The following is a 23,159-nucleotide window of genomic DNA, read 5'->3' on the forward strand; positions in this document are numbered from 1 at the left end:
ACCCTTGGAAGTAGATGTGCACCTCCTCATGCCCCCCCCCCTCCCCATGTGTGTGATAGTTACCCTTGGAAGTAGATGTGCACCTCCTCATGCCCGCTGTGTGTTATAGTTATCCCTCGGAGTAGATGTGCACCTCCCCATGCCCCAGTGTATGATAGTTACCCCTGCGAGTAGATGTGCACCTCCCCTATGCCCCTGTGTGTGGAGTATGTGTGAGATAGTTACCCATGGGAGTAGATGTGTACCTCCCCATTCCCCCTGTGTGTGATAGTTACCCCTTGGAGTAGATGTGCACCTCCCCTATGCCCCTGTGTGGAGTATGTGTGTGTGATAGTTACCCCTGGGAGTAGTCATGTACTGTACCTCCCCACGCCCCCTGTGTGTGATAGTTATCCCTGGGAGTAAATGTGCACTTTCCCTATGACCCTGTGTGTGGAGTATGTGTGTGATAGTTACCCTTGGAGTAGGTGTGCACCTCCCCGTGCCCAACTGTGTGTGATAGCTATCCCTGGGAGTAGATGTGCACCTCCCTATGCCCCTGTGTGTGGAGTATGTGTGTGATAGTTACCCTTGGGAGTAGATGTAAACCTTCCTATGCCCCCCTGTGTGTGATAGTTATCCTGGGAGTAAATGTGCACTTTCCCTATGACCCTGTGTGTGGAGTATGTGTGTGATAGTTACCCTTAGAAGTTGATGTGCACCTCCTCATGTCCCCCCCCCCCCCTGTGTGTGATAGTTACCCTTGGAAGTAGATGTGCACCTCCACATTCCCCCTGTGTGTTATAGTTATCCCTGGGAGTAGATGTGCACCTCCCCATGCCCCAGTGTTTGATAGTTACCCCTTAGAGTAGGTGTGCACCTCCCCATGCCCTACTGTGTGTGATAGTTATCCCTGAGAGTAGATGTGAACCTCCCCTATGCCCCTGTGTGTGGAGTATGTGTGTGATAGTTACCCATGGGAGTAGATGTGTACCTCCCCATTCCCCCTGTGTGTGATAGTTACCCCTTGGAGTAGTTGCGCCCCTATATAGTTTTTGATAAATTACTAATAATGTTATGGTATCGATAGATTGTAAGCCAGCTGAATGGTTAGTTCTTGAGTCTCGTAATGTAACGCTGTAGTATTAGGTTAGGGTTAGAGAATTGATTTGATACATATATATATATATATATATATTTAATATTTGTTTTACTCACCATCTTCTTTATTGACCATCATCTTTTCTCATCATTTTCTTAGAGGAATGTTTTTTTTTTGTTTTTGTTTTTTTTAATGAAAATATAACTTCAAGTCAATGATAACAGCGCGCTTCATTGTTAAGCATTCAGGAAGACCATCATGATAACAGCGCGCTTCATTGTTAAGCATTCAGGTAGACCATCATGATAATCAGCGCGCTTCATTGTTAAGCATTCAGGTAGACCATCATGATAACAGCGCGCTTCATTGTTAAGCATTCAGGTAGACCATCATGATAACAGCGCGGCGCTTTATCGGAAAATTTTTACTAGAATCGGTAGTATACATTTTTATTTTATTCGATGAGAAGTGTATAATAATTACGCGATGTTATTTCTTACAGTAAACATACTATCTGTACATAATCATTATAAAGTGCCCGTTTATCAATGGTATTCTGGCATGTGTAATGATTAAAACAGAGAACGAGACGACTAAATTTCATTCGTTTTATTGGCAACACACACGCACAAAAAATGTATACAATGTAATTTATATAAGACCATAAACATAATATGAATGCACGGAGGTATGGTATGAAATCATTTCATAACGTTTGTTTTGAGCACGTACACGGTGAAAGTTTCTTTTCACCAGTCTTGTAAACCAATGGTCTGAATGCGTGCAGTTTGTCCTTTTCTATAATTGCATCTTCTACCAGTCTTATATGGCGTAAATAAGTGTCCACGCCGTGTCCAAATCGTTCTCTCAGTTTAATCTTCGTACCATCGGACAACATTCTAATCCACGCTTTTCTTCGTTGAACGTGCGACGGTTCGGCTTCAAGAAATTGTGGTTCTTCTAACTTGAATCTTAATCTATCACGATCTACTACCTCGGTTGTTGGATTTCGAAGCGTTTGTGTCAGATACGGATTTTTACACTTGTGTACCGGTAGACTACCGCCGTTCTTTTCGGCCAATTGCTGAATGTCTAACGTCTGAAACACATCTCTTGTACTACGATCCACGTACATGATGGTTTTACGTTCATTCATATTTTTAAACACGCACTTTTCCAATACACTCTTGATCATCGATTCGTCGGCTTTCACTTTATAATGCTTACACGCGTCTTCCAATGAATTCAACGTCAACAGATTTACGTGAAAGAATACGTTCGGTGGTGGTGTTTCCGAGATGATCAAAGAAGAATTTATCAAGTGTCTCAAGTCGTTTGTTAGCAAATTCACACCGTTTCTCAGCTCATCCGCTTCGAACTCGTCATTTACCAGAACGCGTATTCGATTACCTCGGCACGCGTTTTTATCTTTGAGCACAACCTTTGTGCACAATTCGAGTATTTTTTTCAAGCGCCTATGTTGTGGCAAAAAGGCGCTAACGTGTACCATAAAGGCTCGAGCGTTCGACGTTTCCAATACCAATCTGCACGTGTGATCGTTGTTCATCACCGGCGGTGGCATCGGTAGTCTATCTCTGCTACCGTCATATGATCTGCATTTCAACACCCTTAAACTGTCGGCACTTCACTCCACTTCTGAGAATCATCTTGAGCCTTAAGCGAAACCTTTAGTTGGCGGTGAAAACGTTCAACTAATCCATCTGACATAAGATTCGACCACGTCCACATAGACTTGGTAGGACCACTACCTTCATCGGATGGTTATACTTACCTACTTACATGTATCGATCGCTTTACAAGATGGCCAGAAGCCATATCAATCACCAATATTACCGCTGAAACTGTAGCCAAAGCGTTTGTCACTGTTTGGGTATCCAGATTCGGCGCGCCATCCACCATCACTACAGACCGTGGTCGTCAGTTCGAATCGGCACTATTCACCGCCCTATCTAACATGTTGGGCACAAAACGCATTCGAACAACATCTTACCATCCTATGTCTCCGGACAGCGGTCAAAGTTGATTTAGGCTGTTCTTCATCGGAACTGGTGTATGGAGCAACCCTGAAACTTCCAGGGCAGTTTGTCGCGCCTACTGATATCGCCTCACATGAACCTGCGAATTACGTACATATATTGCAAAGACACATGCAGAATATTCGACCAGTGCCAACACGAGCGAATCAACGCACCGCACAAATCCACGACGATTTGCGTGAATGTACTCACGTGTTTGTTCGTTGCGATAGCGTAAAGAAACCTCTTCAGTCTCCTTACAATGGGCCATTTAAAGTTTTAAACAGAACTGACAAATACTTTGTTTTGAGCATCGCAGATAAACATGAAACTGTTAGTTTGGACAGACTAAAAGTCGCCTATGTTAATAATGATAAAGCTATTAACAACTTTCCAGAATCGTCAAGGCAACCGGAAGCAGTGCTTTCCTCAACCGCAAGTACTATTCCAGTCGCACCTCCGCCACGGCAAACGCGTAGCGGACGACATGTACACTGGCCACGTAAGCTTGCAGATTATGATTATTGTGCTGGAAGTTTTATACTAGAAACATTTTTTTTTATTCATCGCTCGCTAACATTTCATTTGCGATCTAGAGGGGAGCTGATGTAGAGGCAATTTGCATATGTGTTAGCAGGTGTAACGAACGGCATGCAAACCTTTTTATTCTTTGTCTCTCTCTCAACTACCGACCGTCGAACAAGCAGGACGTATTTGTTTTACTTACCGTTGTTTGTTAACTCAAGGAACTTTGCGTATCCTGTACATGTACAGAAGAAACTATATTATTGGAATATATTATGTGTATATAATTACGGAGCCAAGTATAAGAAGTTACTAATGATATTTGGACCCAATGCATGCTCTCACAACACAGTATAGTGGGTAAGTTGGATCCTACTAAATGTCTAAACAGAAATATTTTTCAATGCTTCTCTCAAAATCCCCGAGCACTGTCACGTGTGGAACATAGCTATTTATCTTGGTTCGTTTTTTGACGTTCCACGACCCAATCGGCAATTGAAATGTTTAAATGCATATTTTATTGTCGCCGTTGCTGAATCGTCTCGTTCTCGACAGGTGTCACATATGATGTACAAAGTATTCTAAAGATTAAATTACTAAACAATGCATATTTCACTGGTACTTCACTTTTGAAGCAATAAAGTTCTGTGACATAACAAGATAAATTAGCACATATGTGTATAATATATTAGTGAACACAAAAGCAATTAGCTTAAGTGTAACTATAATTGTGTAAGCCGGTAGCCAGGAGGGTTTGTAGGGTTTTCCTAAAGTGTCCAACAGCTGGTAAATAGGTCTAACTTATGACACTAATGTTATGGCCAATTTAGCCAGCAGGCAAATTATTTTCATCTACTAGGTAGGCCCATGGAGAAATAAGTTAGGAACTTTTCTCCATGGTAGGCCTAAATCTACCTTTTTATGGAAAAAAGATCCCCCTTGCCCTGTAAAAATCCTGGCTACGGGCAGTTTTGCAATTGGACTAACATAATGTAGTGCATTAGCCCATTTATTAGTATAAATGATACTAATTGTTAAGTTTATCCTTGTGATATAAGGTATATAATGTGTAAGGTAGATATGTATATGTATATTGAAGATTAAAAAGATCACACCACCGATTTGGAATTTATTGTCCCTTTTCTCTTCATTTGCGTATTCTTTATTTCTCAGCACACATTTGATGAACATGTAATCACCCCAGTACAGTACAAAAGAACTACAAGCCTACACAAGCCTACTGTGGTTTTTTCAGGAAACTCTACAATATGGAATTATGCGCTAATGTTAGATATGATAAAAACTCCTGTGCTATAGCTCAGGTATTTTCTGATAAATCAAAATAAAGCAAAATAGTGTTGAGATGCACTCTCCCATGCCCAAACCAGCCTAGAAACATATTTTGGCGCATATAGTGGCCTATTGCCGAAAGCATCTAGGAAATCTGTCTATTTGTGTGATAGGTACCCCTGGGAGTAGATGTGCACCTCCCCATGCCCTTTGTGTGTGATAGTTATCCCTGGGAGTAGATGTGCACCTCCCCATGCCCTTTGTGTGTGATAGTTATCCCTGGGAGTAGATGTGCACCTCACCATGCCCATGTGTGTGATAGTTATCCCTGGGAGTAGATGTGCACCTCCTCATGCCCATGTGTGTGATAGTTACCCCTTGGAGTAGGTGTGCACCTCTCCATGCCCCACTGTGTGTGATAGTCATCCCTGGGAGTAGATGTGAACCTCCCCTATGCCCCTGTGTGTGAAGTATGTGTGTGCTAGTTACCCAAGGGAGTAGATGTGCACCTCCCCTATGACCCTGTGTGTGGAGTATGTGTGTGATAGTTACCCTTGGAAGTAGATGTGCACCTCCTCATGCCCCTCCTCCCCATGTGTGTGATAGTTACCCTTGGAAGTAGATGTGCACCTCCTCATGCCCGCTGTGTGTTATAGTTATCCCTCGGAGTAGATGTGCACCTCCCCATGCCCCAGTGTATGATAGTTACCCCTGCGAGTAGATGTGCACCTCCCCTATGCCCCTGTGTGTGGAGTATGTGTGAGATAGTTACCCATGGGAGTAGATGTGTACCTCCCCATTCCCCCTGTGTGTGATAGTTACCCCTTGGAGTAGATGTGCACCTCCCCTATGCCCCTGTGTGGATTATGTGTGTGTGATAGTTACCCCTGGGAGTAGTCATGTACTGTACCTCCCCACGCCCCCTGTGTGTGATAGTTATCCCTGGGAGTAAATGTGCACTTTCCCTATGACCCTGTGTGTGGAGTATGTGTGTGATAGTTACCCTTGGAGTAGGTGTGCACCTCCCCGTGCCCAACTGTGTGTGATAGCTATCCCTGGGAGTAGATGTGCACCTCCCTATGCCCCTGTGTGTGGAGTATGTGTGTGATAGTTACCCTTGGGAGTAGATGTAAACCTTCCTATGCCCCCCTGTGTGTGATAGTTATCCTGGGAGTAAATGTGCACTTTCCCTATGACCCTGTGTGTGGAGTATGTGTGTGATAGTTACCCTTAGAAGTTGATGTGCACCTCCTCATGTCCCCCCCCCCCCCCCCGTGTGTGTGATAGTTACCCTTGGAAGTAGATGTGCACCTCCACATGCCCCCTGTGTGTTATAGTTATCCCTGGGAGTAGATGTGCACCTCCCCATGCCCCAGTGTTTGATAGTTACCCCTTAGAGTAGGTGTGCACCTCCCCATGCCCTACTGTGTGTGATAGTTATCCCTGAGAGTAGATGTGAACCTCCCCTATGCCCCTGTGTGTGGAGTATGTGTGTGATAGTTACCCATGGGAGTAGATGTGTACCTCCCCATTCCCCCTGTGTGTGATAGTTACCCCTTGGAGTAGTTGCGCCCCTATATAGTTTTTGATAAATTACTAATAATGTTATGGTATCGATAGATTGTAAGCCAGCTGAATGGTTAGTTCTTGAGTCTCGTAATGTAACGCTGTAGTATTAGGTTAGGGTTAGAGAATTGATTTGATACATATATATATATATATATATATTTAATATTTGTTTTACTCACCATCTTCTTTATTGACCATCATCTTTTCTCATCATTTTCTTAGAGGAATGTTTTTTTTTTGTTTTTGTTTTTTTTAATGAAAATATAACTTCAAGTCAATGATAACAGCGCGCTTCATTGTTAAGCATTCAGGAAGACCATCATGATAACAGCGCGCTTCATTGTTAAGCATTCAGGTAGACCATCATGATAATCAGCGCGCTTCATTGTTAAGCATTCAGGTAGACCATCATGATAACAGCGCGCTTCATTGTTAAGCATTCAGGTAGACCATCATGATAACAGCGCGGCGCTTTATCGGAAAATTTTTACTAGAATCGGTAGTATACATTTTTATTTTATTCGATGAGAAGTGTATAATAATTACGCGATGTTATTTCTTACAGTAAACATACTATCTGTACATAATCATTATAAAGTGCGCGTTTATCAATGGTATTCTTGCATGTGTAATGATTAAAACAGAGAACGAGACGGCTAAATTTCATTCGTTTTATTGGCAACACACACGCACAAAAAATGTATACAATGTAATTTATATAAGACCATAAACATAATATGAATGCACGGAGGTATGGTATGAAATCATTTCATAACGTTTGTTTTGAGCACGTACACGGTGAAAGTTTCTTTTCACCAGTCTTCTAAACCAATGGTCTGAATGCGTGCAGTTTGTCCTCTTCTATAATTGCATCTTCTACCAGTCTTATATGGCGTAAATAAGTGTCCACGCCGTGTCCAAATCGTTCTCTCAGTTTAATCTCCGTACCATCGGACAACATTCTAATCCACGCTTTTCGTCGTTGAACGTGCGACGGTTCGGCTTCAAGAAATTGCGGTTCTTCTAACTTGAATCTTAATCTATCACGATCTACTACCTCAGTTGTTGGATTTCGAAGCGTTTGTGTCAGATACGGATTTTTACACTTGTGTAGGCCTACCGTTAGACTACCGCCGTTCTTTTCGGCCAATTGCTGAATGTCTAACGTCTGAAACACATCTCTTGTACTACGATCCACGTACATGATGGTTTTACGTTCATTCATATTTTTAAACACGCACTTTTCCAATACACTCTTGATCATCGATTCGTCGGCTTTCACTTTGTAATGCTTACACGCGTCTTCCAATGAATTCAACGTCAACAGATTTACGTGAAAGAATACGTTCGGTGGTGGTGTTTCCGAGATGATCGAAGAAGAATTTATCAAGTGTCTCAAGTCGTTTGTTAGCAAATTCACACCGTTTCTCAGCTCATCCGCTTCGAACTTGTCATTTACCAGAACGCGTATTCGATTACCTCGGCACGCGTTTTTATCTTTGAGCACAACCTTTGTGCACAATTCGAGTATTTTTTTCAAGCGCCTATGTTGTGGCAAAAAGGCGCTAACGTGTACCATAAAGGCTCGAGCGTTCGACGTTTCCAATACCAATCTGCACGTGTGATCGTTGTTCATCACCGGCGGTGGCATCGGTAGTCTATCTCTGCTACCGTCATATGATCTGCATTTCAACACCCTTAAACTGTCGGCAATCTCTTTCACGTCAACACCGACCGCAATTGATCCGTTTTCGTCGCAGTCTCCAGTCACACACGATTGGATTGCGAGTTTCCTAACGTACGCCAGTCGGGTCTCGTGAAAATCTAAATTTATTTTTATCCAGTATCTTTCTTCGTTGGTAAACTTTTTCGGCACCGATCCTAGATAATTGATGCTGGATTTGGGATCTTGAGAGTTTGACTGGCCCCTGTACGTAGGCCTACCGTATGTCGAGCGAAGACGGGCAAATGAGACAAGAAGCGTGCGGCTTGTGTAAGTTTTCCATTGAGCATAACGTAAATGTAATGTTTTCCCCTGTACTGTTTTGCATTGCACATTCCTGCCATCATCACGTCCGATATTTCACGGTACTCGTTCGCATGTGACGAAAGATGAGCTTCCGTTGCCTCGCTACATTTGAACAGAAGCTGTTTTTGTCCGTTATCGTCCACTTTTCGAAACATCTTAATACTCCGTCCACCGTGCATGGCCAACAATATTGTTACATTGTTTGCGAGCAACACCCGTTTTGCGCGCTCTAAAATGGACAGAAGCGCCTCGGACATTACCATGTCGTGTAGTCGCTTCATGTCCTGTTGCATCAGCCACCGTTGATGTTTGGCTATGATTCTTGAATTGAGACAACAAGTGTTCTCGTTCGGTAATCGAGGTGTATTGGCGTGCAGAATTTGTAACGGACAGCCGTTCACTTGAATCACTGCATTGTGAAAGGCGCACAAACGTGCCAGGTCGATGAGTTTATTGATGGTTCTAGTTTCTGTGGCGAATCCGAATCGGACTCCTTGCCTTTCCATTTCGACAGATATTCTATCGCAAGTCAACAGTAGCATACGATCGTCTTTGTACGAATCACCTTCCGATCGACGTGGATACAGACCGCACTCTGCCAACCGTACATGTTCCATTACTTTGTGGCGCAGAGCGCCGAATTGCGTTCGAATTTTTAAACGATCCAATTCCTTCTCGTATCCCTCCACTTTCTTGGGCACGTTGACAATCAACACCACTGGGTGCCACGTCAAAGGTGACAACTCGTTCGTTTAACGAGTTACACAAGTTTTTTTCGTTCATGGCCATTATGGTGGCATTATCGCAAACGTTGATTACGGTTCGAACACCGTGTCGAGTGGTTCCCGTGTTCGGATCCGTTACCTTCTCGGTTCGTTCGGTGCGCGTACAGCCGGAATCGAGTTCCTCTTTCATTATTGCCGCTTCTTGACTGCTTTCAATTGATAACGGATTCTTATCGCTTTTAGATCCAGACGACGGTGGCACAAATTCGTTCATGAAGCGTATTTTTTTTTAAATTGTTGTACTTTCGCTCATTGTCGACGAGCACGGCTTTCTGTGTTCGGTAAGTAACGTCGTCTGAGTAAGCGTTACCGATTACAGATTTAGCGGCTACCATCACAGACGTTTTACCCGTAGCCTACCGGGAGGTCCTACCAGAATGGCGTTCATGGCCATCGCATCGTGTGGGCACACGATACGTATAGCCGACAGTAAAATGTACAAAAGTTCACCTTTAGCGTTAGACACACCGGCTACATTACCTATCAGAGCCACCATGTTCAAAAGATATCGATAACCTATCGATATTTTCACGTCAGCTTCCTCTTCGTATACGAATGGAACAAAACTGCCGTCACTGTGTCAAGACGCGTTCATACACCAACCCTTCATCTCGGTATCCTACATATCGGCATACGATTGCGTTATTACTTCGCTCATCTGCACGTGTTTTCCCATATGCACTTGCGTGTACATGTCGAAGAAAATTTTGGCGACAGTCTTGTCACGGTATCTTTCTGGAGTCTATTGCAAGTTGTGAAAATTCTTTCTCATCATCACTATGCCCGGATTCTTTGCCGTGTATTTTTCACCGTATAAATGCCTAAAATATAAAAAAAAACAATTATAAATCAAAAGTAAAACACGCACACTAGAATTTGTGTTGTGATGATGATGATGATGATGATAAAATACGTACCTCGAGTCTATGGTCACTTCGTTCTGATTCTGGTTGGTTACATACAGTTTTCCGATTGCCGAAATTTTGTCTTCGTCCAATTGCGCTGCATCATCGCGCATAGCGTGAACAAACAAATTTGTATTACTTTGACTTTGACCGCTGTCCGGAGACCAAGAAGAACTAGAGGTAAAGTTTCACTCCACTTCTGAGGATCATCTCCGGACAGCGGTCAAAGTTGATTTAGGCTGTTCTTCATCGGAACTGGTGTATGGAGCAACCCTGAAACTTCCAGGGCAGTTTGTCGCGCCTACTGATATCGCCTCACATGAACCTGCGAATTACGTACATAGATTGCAAAGACACATGCAGAATATTCGACCAGTGCCAACACGAGCGAATCAACGCACCGCACAAATCCACGACGATTTGCGTGAATGTACTCACGTGTTTGTTCGTTGCGATAGCGTAAAGAAACCTCTTCAGTCTCCTTACAATGGGCCATTTAAAGTTTTAAACAGAACTGACAAATACTTTGTTTTGAGCATCGCAGATAAACATGAAACTGTTAGTTTGGACAGACTAAAAGTCGCCTATGTAAATAATGATAAAGCTATTAACAACTTTCCAGAATCGTCAAGGCAACCGGAAGCAGTGCTTTCCTCAACCGCAAGTACTATTCCAGTCGCACCTCCGCCACGGCAAACGCGTAGCGGACGACATGTACACTGCCCACGTAAGCTTGCAGATTATGATTGCGGTTGAAGAAATTCTGTTATTTTATTGTGCTGGAAGTTTTATACTAGAAACATTTTTTTTTATTCATCGCTCGCTAACATTTCATTTGCGATCTAGAGGGGAGCTGATGTAGAGGCAATTTGCACATGTGTTAGCAGGTGTAACGAACGGCATGCAAACCTTTTTATTCTTTGTCTCTCTCTCAACTACCGACCGTCGAACAAGCAGGACGTATTTGTTTTACTTACCGTTGTTTGTTAACTCAAGGAACTTTGCGTATCCTGTACATGTACAGAAGAAACTATATTATTGGAATATATTATGTGTATATAATTACGGAGCCAAGTATAAGAAGTTACTAATGATATTTGGACCCAATGCATGCTCTCACAACACAGTATAGTGGGTAAGTTGGATCCTACTAAATGTCTAAACAGAAATATTTTTCAATGCTTCTCTCAAAATCCCCGAGCACTGTCACGTGTGGAACATAGCTATTTATCTTGGTTCGTTTTTTGACGTTCCACGACCCAATCGGCAATTGAAATGTTTAAATGCATATTTTATTGTCGCCGTTGCTGAATCGTCTCGTTCTCGACAGGTGTCACATATGATGTACAAAGTATTCTAAAGATTAAATTACTAAACAATGCATATTTCACTGGTACTTCACTTTTGAAGCAATAAAGTTCTGTGACATAACAAGATAAATTAGCACATTATGTGTATAATATATTAGTGAACACAAAAGCAATTAGCTTAAGTGTAACTATAATTGTGTAAGCCGGTAGCCAGGAGGGTTTGTAGGGTTTTCCTAAAGTGTCCAACAGCTGGTAAATAGGTCTAACTTATGACACTAATGTTATGGCCAATTTAGCCAGCAGGCAAATTATTTTCATCTACTAGGTAGGCCCATGGAGAAATAAGTTAGGAACTTTTCTCCATGGTAGGCCTAAATCTACCTTTTTATGGAAAAAAGATCCCCCTTGCCCTGTAAAAATCCTGGCTACGGGCAGTTTTGCAATTGGACTAACATAATGTAGTGCATTAGCCCATTTATTAGTATAAATGATACTAATTGTTAAGTTTATCCTTGTGATATAAGGTATATAATGTGTAAGGTAGATATGTATATGTATATTGAAGATTAAAAAGATCACACCACCGATTTGGAATTTATTGTCCCTTTTCTCTTCATTTGCGTATTCTTTATTTCTCAGCACACATTTGATGAACATGTAATCACCCCAGTACAGTACAAAAGAACTACAAGCCTACACAAGCCTACTGTGGTTTTTTCAGGAAACTCTACAATATGGAATTATGCGCTAATGTTAGATATGATAAAAACTCCTGTGCTATAGCTCAGGTATTTTCTGATAAATCAAAATAAAGCAAAATAGTGTTGAGATGCACTCTCCCATGCCCAAACCAGCCTAGAAACATATTTTGGCGCATATAGTGGCCTATTGCCGAAAGCATCTAGGAAATCTGTCTATTTGTGTGATAGGTACCCCTGGGAGTAGATGTGCACCTCCCCATGCCCTTTGTGTGTGATAGTTATCCCTGGGAGTAGATGTGCACCTCCCCATGCCCTTTGTGTGTGATAGTTATCCCTGGGAGTAGATGTGCACCTCACCATGCCCATGTGTGTGATAGTTATCCCTGGGAGTAGATGTGCACCTCCTCATGCCCATGTGTGTGATAGTTACCCCTTGGAGTAGGTGTGCACCTCTCCATGCCCCACTGTGTGTGATAGTCATCCCTGGGAGTAGATGTGAACCTCCCCTATGCCCCTGTGTGTGAAGTATGTGTGTGCTAGTTACCCAAGGGAGTAGATGTGCACCTCCCCTATGACCCTGTGTGTGGAGTATGTGTGTGATAGTTACCCTTGGAAGTAGATGTGCACCTCCTCATGCCCCTCCTCCCCATGTGTGTGATAGTTACCCTTGGAAGTAGATGTGCACCTCCTCATGCCCGCTGTGTGTTATAGTTATCCCTCGGAGTAGATGTGCACCTCCCCATGCCCCAGTGTATGATAGTTACCCCTGCGAGTAGATGTGCACCTCCCCTATGCCCCTGTGTGTGGAGTATGTGTGAGATAGTTACCCATGGGAGTAGATGTGTACCTCCCCATTCCCCCTGTGTGTGATAGTTACCCCTTGGAGTAGATGTGCACCTCCCCTATGCCCCTGTGTGGATTATGTGTGTGTGATAGTTACCCCTGGGAGTAGTCATGTACTGTACCTCCCCACGCCCCCTGTGTGTGATAGTTATCCCTGGGAGTAAATGTGCACTTTCCCTATGACCCTGTGTGTGGAGTATGTGTGTGATAGTTACCCTTGGAGTAGGTGTGCACCTCCCCGTGCCCAACTGTGTGTGATAGCTATCCCTGGGAGTAGATGTGCACCTCCCTATGCCCCTGTGTGTGGAGTATGTGTGTGATAGTTACCCTTGGGAGTAGATGTAAACCTTCCTATGCCCCCCTGTGTGTGATAGTTATCCTGGGAGTAAATGTGCACTTTCCCTATGACCCTGTGTGTGGAGTATGTGTGTGATAGTTACCCTTAGAAGTTGATGTGCACCTCCTCATGTCCCCCCCCCCCCGTGTGTGTGATAGTTACCCTTGGAAGTAGATGTGCACCTCCACATGCCCCCTGTGTGTTATAGTTATCCCTGGGAGTAGATGTGCACCTCCCCATGCCCCAGTGTTTGATAGTTACCCCTTAGAGTAGGTGTGCACCTCCCCATGCCCTACTGTGTGTGATAGTTATCCCTGAGAGTAGATGTGAACCTCCCCTATGCCCCTGTGTGTGGAGTATGTGTGTGATAGTTACCCATGGGAGTAGATGTGTACCTCCCCATTCCCCCTGTGTGTGATAGTTACCCCTTGGAGTAGTTGCGCCCCTATATAGTTTTTGATAAATTACTAATAATGTTATGGTATCGATAGATTGTAAGCCAGCTGAATGGTTAGTTCTTGAGTCTCGTAATGTAACGCTGTAGTATTAGGTTAGGGTTAGAGAATTGATTTGATACATATATATATATATATATATTTAATATTTGTTTTACTCACCATCTTCTTTATTGACCATCATCTTTTCTCATCATTTTCTTAGAGGAATGTTTTTTTTTTTTTTTTGTTTTTTTTAATGAAAATATAACTTCAAGTCAATGATAACAGCGCGCTTCATTGTTAAGCATTCAGGAAGACCATCATGATAACAGCGCGCTTCATTGTTAAGCATTCAGGTAGACCATCATGATAATCAGCGCGCTTCATTGTTAAGCATTCAGGTAGACCATCATGATAACAGCGCGCTTCATTGTTAAGCATTCAGGTAGACCATCATGATAACAGCGCGGCGCTTTATCGGAAAATTTTTACTAGAATCGGTAGTATACATTTTTATTTTATTCGATGAGAAGTGTATAATAATTACGCGATGTTATTTCTTACAGTAAACATACTATCTGTACATAATCATTATAAAGTGCGCGTTTATCAATGGTATTCTTGCATGTGTAATGATTAAAACAGAGAACGAGACGGCTAAATTTCATTCGTTTTATTGGCAACACACACGCACAAAAAATGTATACAATGTAATTTATATAAGACCATAAACATAATATGAATGCACGGAGGTATGGTATGAAATCATTTCATAACGTTTGTTTTGAGCACGTACACGGTGAAAGTTTCTTTTCACCAGTCTTCTAAACCAATGGTCTGAATGCGTGCAGTTTGTCCTCTTCTATAATTGCATCTTCTACCAGTCTTATATGGCGTAAATAAGTGTCCACGCCGTGTCCAAATCGTTCTCTCAGTTTAATCTCCGTACCATCGGACAACATTCTAATCCACGCTTTTCGTCGTTGAACGTGCGACGGTTCGGCTTCAAGAAATTGCGGTTCTTCTAACTTGAATCTTAATCTATCACGATCTACTACCTCAGTTGTTGGATTTCGAAGCGTTTGTGTCAGATACGGATTTTTACACTTGTGTAGGCCTACCGTTAGACTACCGCCGTTCTTTTCGGCCAATTGCTGAATGTCTAACGTCTGAAACACATCTCTTGTACTACGATCCACGTACATGATGGTTTTACGTTCATTCATATTTTTAAACACGCACTTTTCCAATACACTCTTGATCATCGATTCGTCGGCTTTCACTTTGTAATGCTTACACGCGTCTTCCAATGAATTCAACGTCAACAGATTTACGTGAAAGAATACGTTCGGTGGTGGTGTTTCCGAGATGATCGAAGAAGAATTTATCAAGTGTCTCAAGTCGTTTGTTAGCAAATTCACACCGTTTCTCAGCTCATCCGCTTCGAACTTGTCATTTACCAGAACGCGTATTCGATTACCTCGGCACGCGTTTTTATCTTTGAGCACAACCTTTGTGCACAATTCGAGTATTTTTTTCAAGCGCCTATGTTGTGGCAAAAAGGCGCTAACGTGTACCATAAAGGCTCGAGCGTTCGACGTTTCCAATACCAATCTGCACGTGTGATCGTTGTTCATCACCGGCGGTGGCATCGGTAGTCTATCTCTGCTACCGTCATATGATCTGCATTTCAACACCCTTAAACTGTCGGCAATCTCTTTCACGTCAACACCGACCGCAATTGATCCGTTTTCGTCGCAGTCTCCAGTCACACACGATTGGATTGCGAGTTTCCTAACGTACGCCAGTCGGGTCTCGTGAAAATCTAAATTTATTTTTATCCAGTATCTTTCTTCGTTGGTAAACTTTTTCGGCACCGATCCTAGATAATTGATGCTGGATTTGGGATCTTGAGAGTTTGACTGGCCCCTGTACGTAGGCCTACCGTATGTCGAGCGAAGACGGGCAAATGAGACAAGAAGCGTGCGGCTTGTGTAAGTTTTCCATTGAGCATAACGTAAATGTAATGTTTTCCCCTGTACTGTTTTGCATTGCACATTCCTGCCATCATCACGTCCGATATTTCACGGTACTCGTTCGCATGTGACGAAAGATGAGCTTCCGTTGCCTCGCTACATTTGAACAGAAGCTGTTTTTGTCCGTTATCGTCCACTTTTCGAAACATCTTAATACTCCGTCCACCGTGCATGGCCAACAATATTGTTACATTGTTTGCGAGCAACACCCGTTTTGCGCGCTCTAAAATGGACAGAAGCGCCTCGGACATTACCATGTCGTGTAGTCGCTTCATGTCCTGTTGCATCAGCCACCGTTGATGTTTGGCTATGATTCTTGAATTGAGACAACAAGTGTTCTCGTTCGGTAATCGAGGTGTATTGGCGTGCAGAATTTGTAACGGACAGCCGTTCACTTGAATCACTGCATTGTGAAAGGCGCACAAACGTGCCAGGTCGATGAGTTTATTGATGGTTCTAGTTTCTGTGGCGAATCCGAATCGGACTCCTTGCCTTTCCATTTCGACAGATATTCTATCGCAAGTCAACAGTAGCATACGATCGTCTTTGTACGAATCACCTTCCGATCGACGTGGATACAGACCGCACTCTGCCAACCGTACATGTTCCATTACTTTGTGGCGCAGAGCGCCGAATTGCGTTCGAATTTTTAAACGATCCAATTCCTTCTCGTATCCCTCCACTTTCTTGGGCACGTTGACAATCAACACCACTGGGTGCCACGTCAAAGGTGACAACTCGTTCGTTTAACGAGTTACACAAGTTTTTTTCGTTCATGGCCATTATGGTGGCATTATCGCAAACGTTGATTACGGTTCGAACACCGTGTCGAGTGGTTCCCGTGTTCGGATCCGTTACCTTCTCGGTTCGTTCGGTGCGCGTACAGCCGGAATCGAGTTCCTCTTTCATTATTGCCGCTTCTTGACTGCTTTCAATTGATAACGGATTCTTATCGCTTTTAGATCCAGACGACGGTGGCACAAATTCGTTCATGAAGCGTATTTTTTTTTAAATTGTTGTACTTTCGCTCATTGTCGACGAGCACGGCTTTCTGTGTTCGGTAAGTAACGTCGTCTGAGTAAGCGTTACCGATTACAGATTTAGCGGCTACCATCACAGACGTTTTACCCGTAGCCTACCGGGAGGTCCTACCAGAATGGCGTGCATGGCCATCGCATCGTGTGGGCACACGATACGTATAGCCGACAGTAAAATGTACAAAAGTTCACCTTTAGCGTTAGACACACCGGCTACATTACCTATCAGAGCCACCATGTTCAAAAGATATCGATAACCTATCGATATTTTCACGTCAGCTTCCTCTTCGTATACGAATGGAACAAAACTGCCGTCACTGTGTCAAGACGCGTTCATACACCAACCCTTCATCTCGGTATCCTACATATCGGCATACGATTGCGTTATTACTTCGCTCATCTGCACGTGTTTTCCCATATGCACTTGCGTGTACATGTCGAAGAAAATTTTGGCGACAGTCTTGTCACGGTATCTTTCTGGAGTCTATTGCAAGTTGTGAAAATTCTTTCTCATCATCACTATGCCCGGATTCTTTGCCGTGTATTTTTCACCGTATAAATGCCTAAAATATAAAAAAAAAACAATTATAAATCAAAAGTAAAACACGCACACTAGAATTTGTGTTGTGATGATGATGATGATGATGATAAAATACGTACCTCGAGTCTATGGTCACTTCGTTCTGATTCTGGTTGGTTACATACAGTTTTCCGATTGCCGAAATTTTGTCTTCGTCCAATTGCGCTGCATCATCGCGCATAGCGTGAACAAACAAATTTGTATTACTTTGACTTTGACCGCTGTCCGGAGACCAAGAAGAACTAGAGGTAAAGTTTCACTCCACTTCTGAGGATCATCTCCGGACAGCGGTCAAAGTTGATTTAGGCTGTTCTTCATCGGAACTGGTGTATGGAGCAACCCTGAAACTTCCAGGGCAGTTTGTCGCGCCTACTGATATCGCCTCACATGAACCTGCGAATTACGTACATAGATTGCAAAGACACATGCAGAATATTCGACCAGTGCCAACACGAGCGAATCAACGCACCGCACAAATCCACGACGATTTGCGTGAATGTACTCACGTGTTTGTTCGTTGCGATAGCGTAAAGAAACCTCTTCAGTCTCCTTACAATGGGCCATTTAAAGTTTTAAACAGAACTGACAAATACTTTGTTTTGAGCATCGCAGATAAACATGAAACTGTTAGTTTGGACAGACTAAAAGTCGCCTATGTAAATAATGATAAAGCTATTAACAACTTTCCAGAATCGTCAAGGCAACCGGAAGCAGTGCTTTCCTCAACCGCAAGTACTATTCCAGTCGCACCTCCGCCACGGCAAACGCGTAGCGGACGACATGTACACTGCCCACGTAAGCTTGCAGATTATGATTGCGGTTGAAGAAATTCTGTCATTTTATTGTGCTGGAAGTTTTATACTAGAAACATTTTTTTTTTATTCATCGCTCGCTAACATTTCATTTGCGATCTAGAGGGGAGCTGATGTAGAGGCAATTTGCATATGTGTTAGCAGGTGTAACGAACGGCATGCAAACCTTTTTATTCTTTGTCTCTCTCTCAACTACCGACCGTCGAACAAGCAGGACGTATTTGTTTTACTTACCGTTGTTTGTTAACTCAAGGAACTTTGCGTATCCTGTACATGTACAGAAGAAACTATATTATTGGAATATATTATGTGTATATAATTACGGAGCCAAGTATAAGAAGTTACTAATGATTATTTGGACCCAATGCATGCTCTCACAACACAGTATAGTGGGTAAGTTGGATCCTACTAAATGTCTAAACAGAAATATTTTTCAATGCTTCTCTCAAAATCCCCGAGCACTGTCACGTGTGGAACATAGCTATTTATCTTGGTTCGTTTTTTGACGTTCCACGACCCAATCGGCAATTGAAATGTTTAAATGCATATTTTATTGTCGCCGTTGCTGAATCGTCTCGTTTACGTTTTGTCTTTTTACGTTTCGGTTCATTATCATCATCATCATCATACAAGATCGTTGTCTGAAAACATTTCGCATCGGACGTCTGTCAAGAATGTTGTGTCCCATGCTGGCAGGTATCCGTTGTTATCAACAGTATGGACTTGACAACGTACTGTAACATTTTGTGCAAGCGTCGTGGGAAGATCAACCAGAACACGTAACCGCACGACACCTTGCCCCGAACCGTTTCATCCACGATGCGACTAGGTTCAATAAGAGAGCACACCAGTGCGTGACTGTTCATCGTTGCTTAGTTAAGCATAGTTAAGCTTATTTTAGTTACATTTTTTTTCACATTATTGATTGTCTCCATCCCCGAAACCTCGACTAAGAAATACCGGAATGGTGTCCGGCGGGGGATAGTTTATTACCATTAGTTAAGGTCCTATGTAAAGCACCTAGAGGGGTCAGTGATCCATTAGGCCCTATATAAATACTGTTTATTATTATTATTATTTTTAGTGCAACTGTAACGCTTTTCTCAACAACACCATCATCATTATGTACGTATGCGGGGAGCAATTGCGCAGCGAGTTTGTCGGTATTTCAAACGATTTCAACTCGACGCACATGATGTGCATGGGTTCACCAAACACAATATCGTCCGTAATTCGACTGCCCGGCCATAATTCACATGGCAGTAGATCATCGGCTGTATTCTCAGATTTACTCATTTTCAACAACCGCGCGACTTTAACTAAACATTAAAAATACACAATCTCGCCTCTTATATTCACAATCACATACGTTGATATTTTCCAAGGTGGACATCGATTAGACATTGTACAACTTACCAGGAGATATATATATGAATATGTATATCTTAACATAGATTCTAAGTACTGTATATTCCTTTGTTCATATACTAATTGATATGCTAATTTAGTGTCCAAGCTTATGTATGTGGGTTGCATTTAATTGGTTTTAGTATTACAGTTTATTTTTAATTTGGTTTTATCGAACTTCCGTCTTATCTGAGTATTATCTGTTTTAATCTAGTCTATCTTTATTTTTATACTCATATATTTTTATATTGTATGTTTAATTGTTTTAAGGATGCACCATTATTATGTGTGCCGCTGTTCAAAAAGCGTTTTCCAAATAAATTATTATATATATTATATAATACTCATGCCTATTAATTATGCATAAACTTTGAAGGTCATCGTCTTTTCAATTCGCAAGGACAACAATTCAATTGTATACACACACAATTTACTTTGCTGGCAGTGAAGCAGTATATATAGCCTACACACACTTCAGTGAAGCAGTATATACTAACTAATATGTCTCAGCAAACAGCTAAGTGTGAAGTGCAAGAACATACATTGTGGATGACTCCGTGGTGGACTGACGATGTTGAAGGTAAAGGCTGGTTTCCTGTCGACGTAAGAAGTCGAATTTTGCAACGACTCTTGCGTTTCATACGTTTCTTACGTCTCTTACGAAAGTTGAGAAAAAATTGACGTCGTTGACGTTAGTCAAGATCGTGTCAGGCCGCAGAGAAACATCTGTAGTTATGCTGCTCCCGAAAGTTGAAATTTTGGCTGTGAAACACACGTCGTATGCTTACGTCGATTTTAGTGTTGTTACGAAAGTTGAATTTTTTTTCTTTCGTCGGTCAGATTTATGACGTATTTGAAACAACATCTATGATTGGTGTTTCTTTTTAGAGCGGGTTTTATCATTTTTCGCGCGAAATGTTGAATGTTGTTATTGTACCTGTAGCTACTCAGTGTCAGTGCAGCACACCAGCATATTATTTTTAGTAGATAGGCTAGGCCCTAGTATTAGTAATAATACTTAATTAATACTGTACTAATAGGAATGGATTTGACCAAAATATAATCAAACTAGCCTAGGAGCCAGGCTAATAGGCTAGGCCTATGCACTATTGTATGAACCAAAATATGAATTAATTATTCTGGCCTTAGTAGGCCTAGCCTTAAATAGTTTTCAAAATTAAAAAACGGCAAATCATTTCGGGATTCCTATTATTATTAGACCTACCTATGGGCCCAGGCATACCGTACTCTAATCGAGCATGAGATAGTACTAACGCAGTAAGATACCCATTATTTACCTATAATAAGAATAAATTTGACAAAACAATATAAATTATACAAAAATCAAGCAAACATTTTTTTTTAAAGTTACATAATAATATTATATTGCTTACAAGGGCTTTCTATATCTTATCTTGTTGCAAATGTTCATTATCGCGACGTTTCTACCGACAAATAGAACAGAAGAATGTCGGTTTCAATGCGGATTGTTTATTGCACGTCCATAAATAAGAGTATTATATTTTGATATGAGTTGTAAACTCCCTGATTAGAACAATATTATATTGAAACTACTGTGCATTTGTAAAGTATGTACATTGTACAACATCGTAAAGTGGGCTAAAATTGTAGTAGTACGATAAATACATACAAATGTTATTGTCCGGCTATATTTCACTGTAAGGTCATACACATTACATCATAACTCTTGTCGCTCATTGGTTGCTTGTTACGATTGCGCTTACGTCTCTTGCGAAAGTTGACTTCAAGTCAACTTTCGTAAGAGACGTAAGAAACGTGACGCAAGGGCGTTCATTCAAGCGTAAGATAAAAAATCCCGGTTTCCTGTAAAATCGGAAGAAAACGTCGTAACGCAACAATTGTTAGGTCATCGGTTTCCTGTAAAATCGTTTGTCGTTACCATTTTTCTTACGTTACGTCGATTTTATAAATTTTCGATCGTAATCGGTTTCCTGTAAAATCCGCATTTCTTACGACAAATCGACGTAGTCGCAACAAAAGTGATGTTCTTACGTCGACAGGAAACCAGCCTTAATTCATAAATGTGTATTGTTTGTTTTAGCAACGTAATATTATTTCTATTGTGTCACTAGTTTTGTTGTTTTTGTTTTATCGAGAAGAAATAATGTTACCATAGTTTTATAAGGGCATGATTCGATATTATCAAGAATATTGTAATATATATCTTTTACCGGGTTATGCAGCGCATAATGACAATGATTGTGGCTGGTAACCCCTTTTTTTTTTTTTTGGTTTTTAGTACAACGAACATCAGTTCAGAATGTTCCACAATGGAAAAATAATGTTAAAGGTAAATACAATACTAACGTTATATATCTATATTATATATATATTATATATATTATTATAATACATTGTCCTTCGTCGAGTGCAGACGTGTTTGAGCGGAGCTCTCACACGTATACGTTTTTAGATACAGTACTCGCTTACCTGTGATAGCATGTTCCAAGGATAAGTTACTAACTGCATGAGACCTGTATACCTACCTGGATAGTGAACGTATCGGTTGCATTAAATATAAGTACACTTTTGTTATTTATTCTAACTAAACATCTACAATGGCCAACGTGGAAAACAATGAGCCAAATATTTCTAATTTAAATATTAGCGCCGTTGAACCGAACACCTGGCTGTCGACTCTCATCAAGTCAATCATGGGCTGCAAAACCATTGCTGATATTAAACCAACATTATGCGGCGCAGTCACCAAGATTGTCTCCTTGGAAAAAGACATTACCATCCTCAATCTTGAAATCATCGGTAACAATCTGAGGTTTACTGGCATACCCGAACAAGCGGAGGATAGCGAAGGTACTGTTAATTTCCTTTCCTCATTTATTTCCAATACCACCGGCATCAAAATCGCTAATGATGATATACAACGAGCCCATCGAGTTGGACCACGTAATACCACCAGGGATAAACCGAGACCACTTGTTGCATACTTTCTCAGATATTCCACTAAAGAAAGAGTACGCAAGGCAGCTCCAAAAGTGAGACCTAAATTTAAAAATAATAACATCTACGTAAATGATGATTTTATCAGCAGAGTGATAAGTAGAAGAAAGGCCTTATACTCATCGATGAAATACCTGCATTCCAAAAAAGTAAAGGCCTGGCTCCACCTTGACAAGTTGCGTTACATAGATGCAAATGGTTATGTTCGCACATTCATCGACATGGATCATCTTGCCAAATACTACCCGAACCTCAAGGAAGCACATGCCCCCGAAGCTACTGAGTAATTCTAGTCGTCGCAATAATTAACTTTACTTTGACTCTACTTACCGTCAACCGAAATATTACCTATAATAAATTTTTATTTCAAGAATTGTTTATTTTGCTTCTCATTAATTATGTATTAATATATACAGTCTCATGCATGCTTATTGCTGTA

At 41.6% G+C, this 23,159-nt stretch overlaps 1 protein-coding gene across 1 annotated transcript; it reads left to right on the forward strand.

Moving 5' to 3' along the window:
• The first annotated feature begins 9,692 nt into the window (after positions 1-9,692).
• On the forward strand, positions 9,693-10,976 carry LOC140046709 (uncharacterized). The gene is made up of 2 exons (XM_072091413.1): positions 9,693-9,744; positions 10,384-10,976. Exons 1-2 carry the CDS (start codon positions 9,693-9,695, stop codon positions 10,974-10,976), a joined length of 645 nt encoding a protein of 214 aa, XP_071947514.1.
• The last annotated feature ends 12,183 nt before the right edge of the window (positions 10,977-23,159 follow it).

The sequence above is a fragment of the Antedon mediterranea genome, chromosome 4, assembly GCF_964355755.1.
Source record: "Antedon mediterranea chromosome 4, ecAntMedi1.1, whole genome shotgun sequence".
NCBI classification, from domain to species: domain Eukaryota; kingdom Metazoa; phylum Echinodermata; class Crinoidea; order Comatulida; family Antedonidae; genus Antedon; species Antedon mediterranea.

Coding starts and splice junctions, on each gene's coding strand:
- LOC140046709 (XM_072091413.1), top strand. CDS start 9,693: ATGGCGTTCATGGCCATCGCATCGTGTGGGCACACGATACGTATAGCC. Junction 9,745..10,383: donor CACGATACGTATAGCCGACA/GTAAAATGTACA, acceptor CGCTGTCCGGAG/ACCAAGAAGAACTAGAGGTA.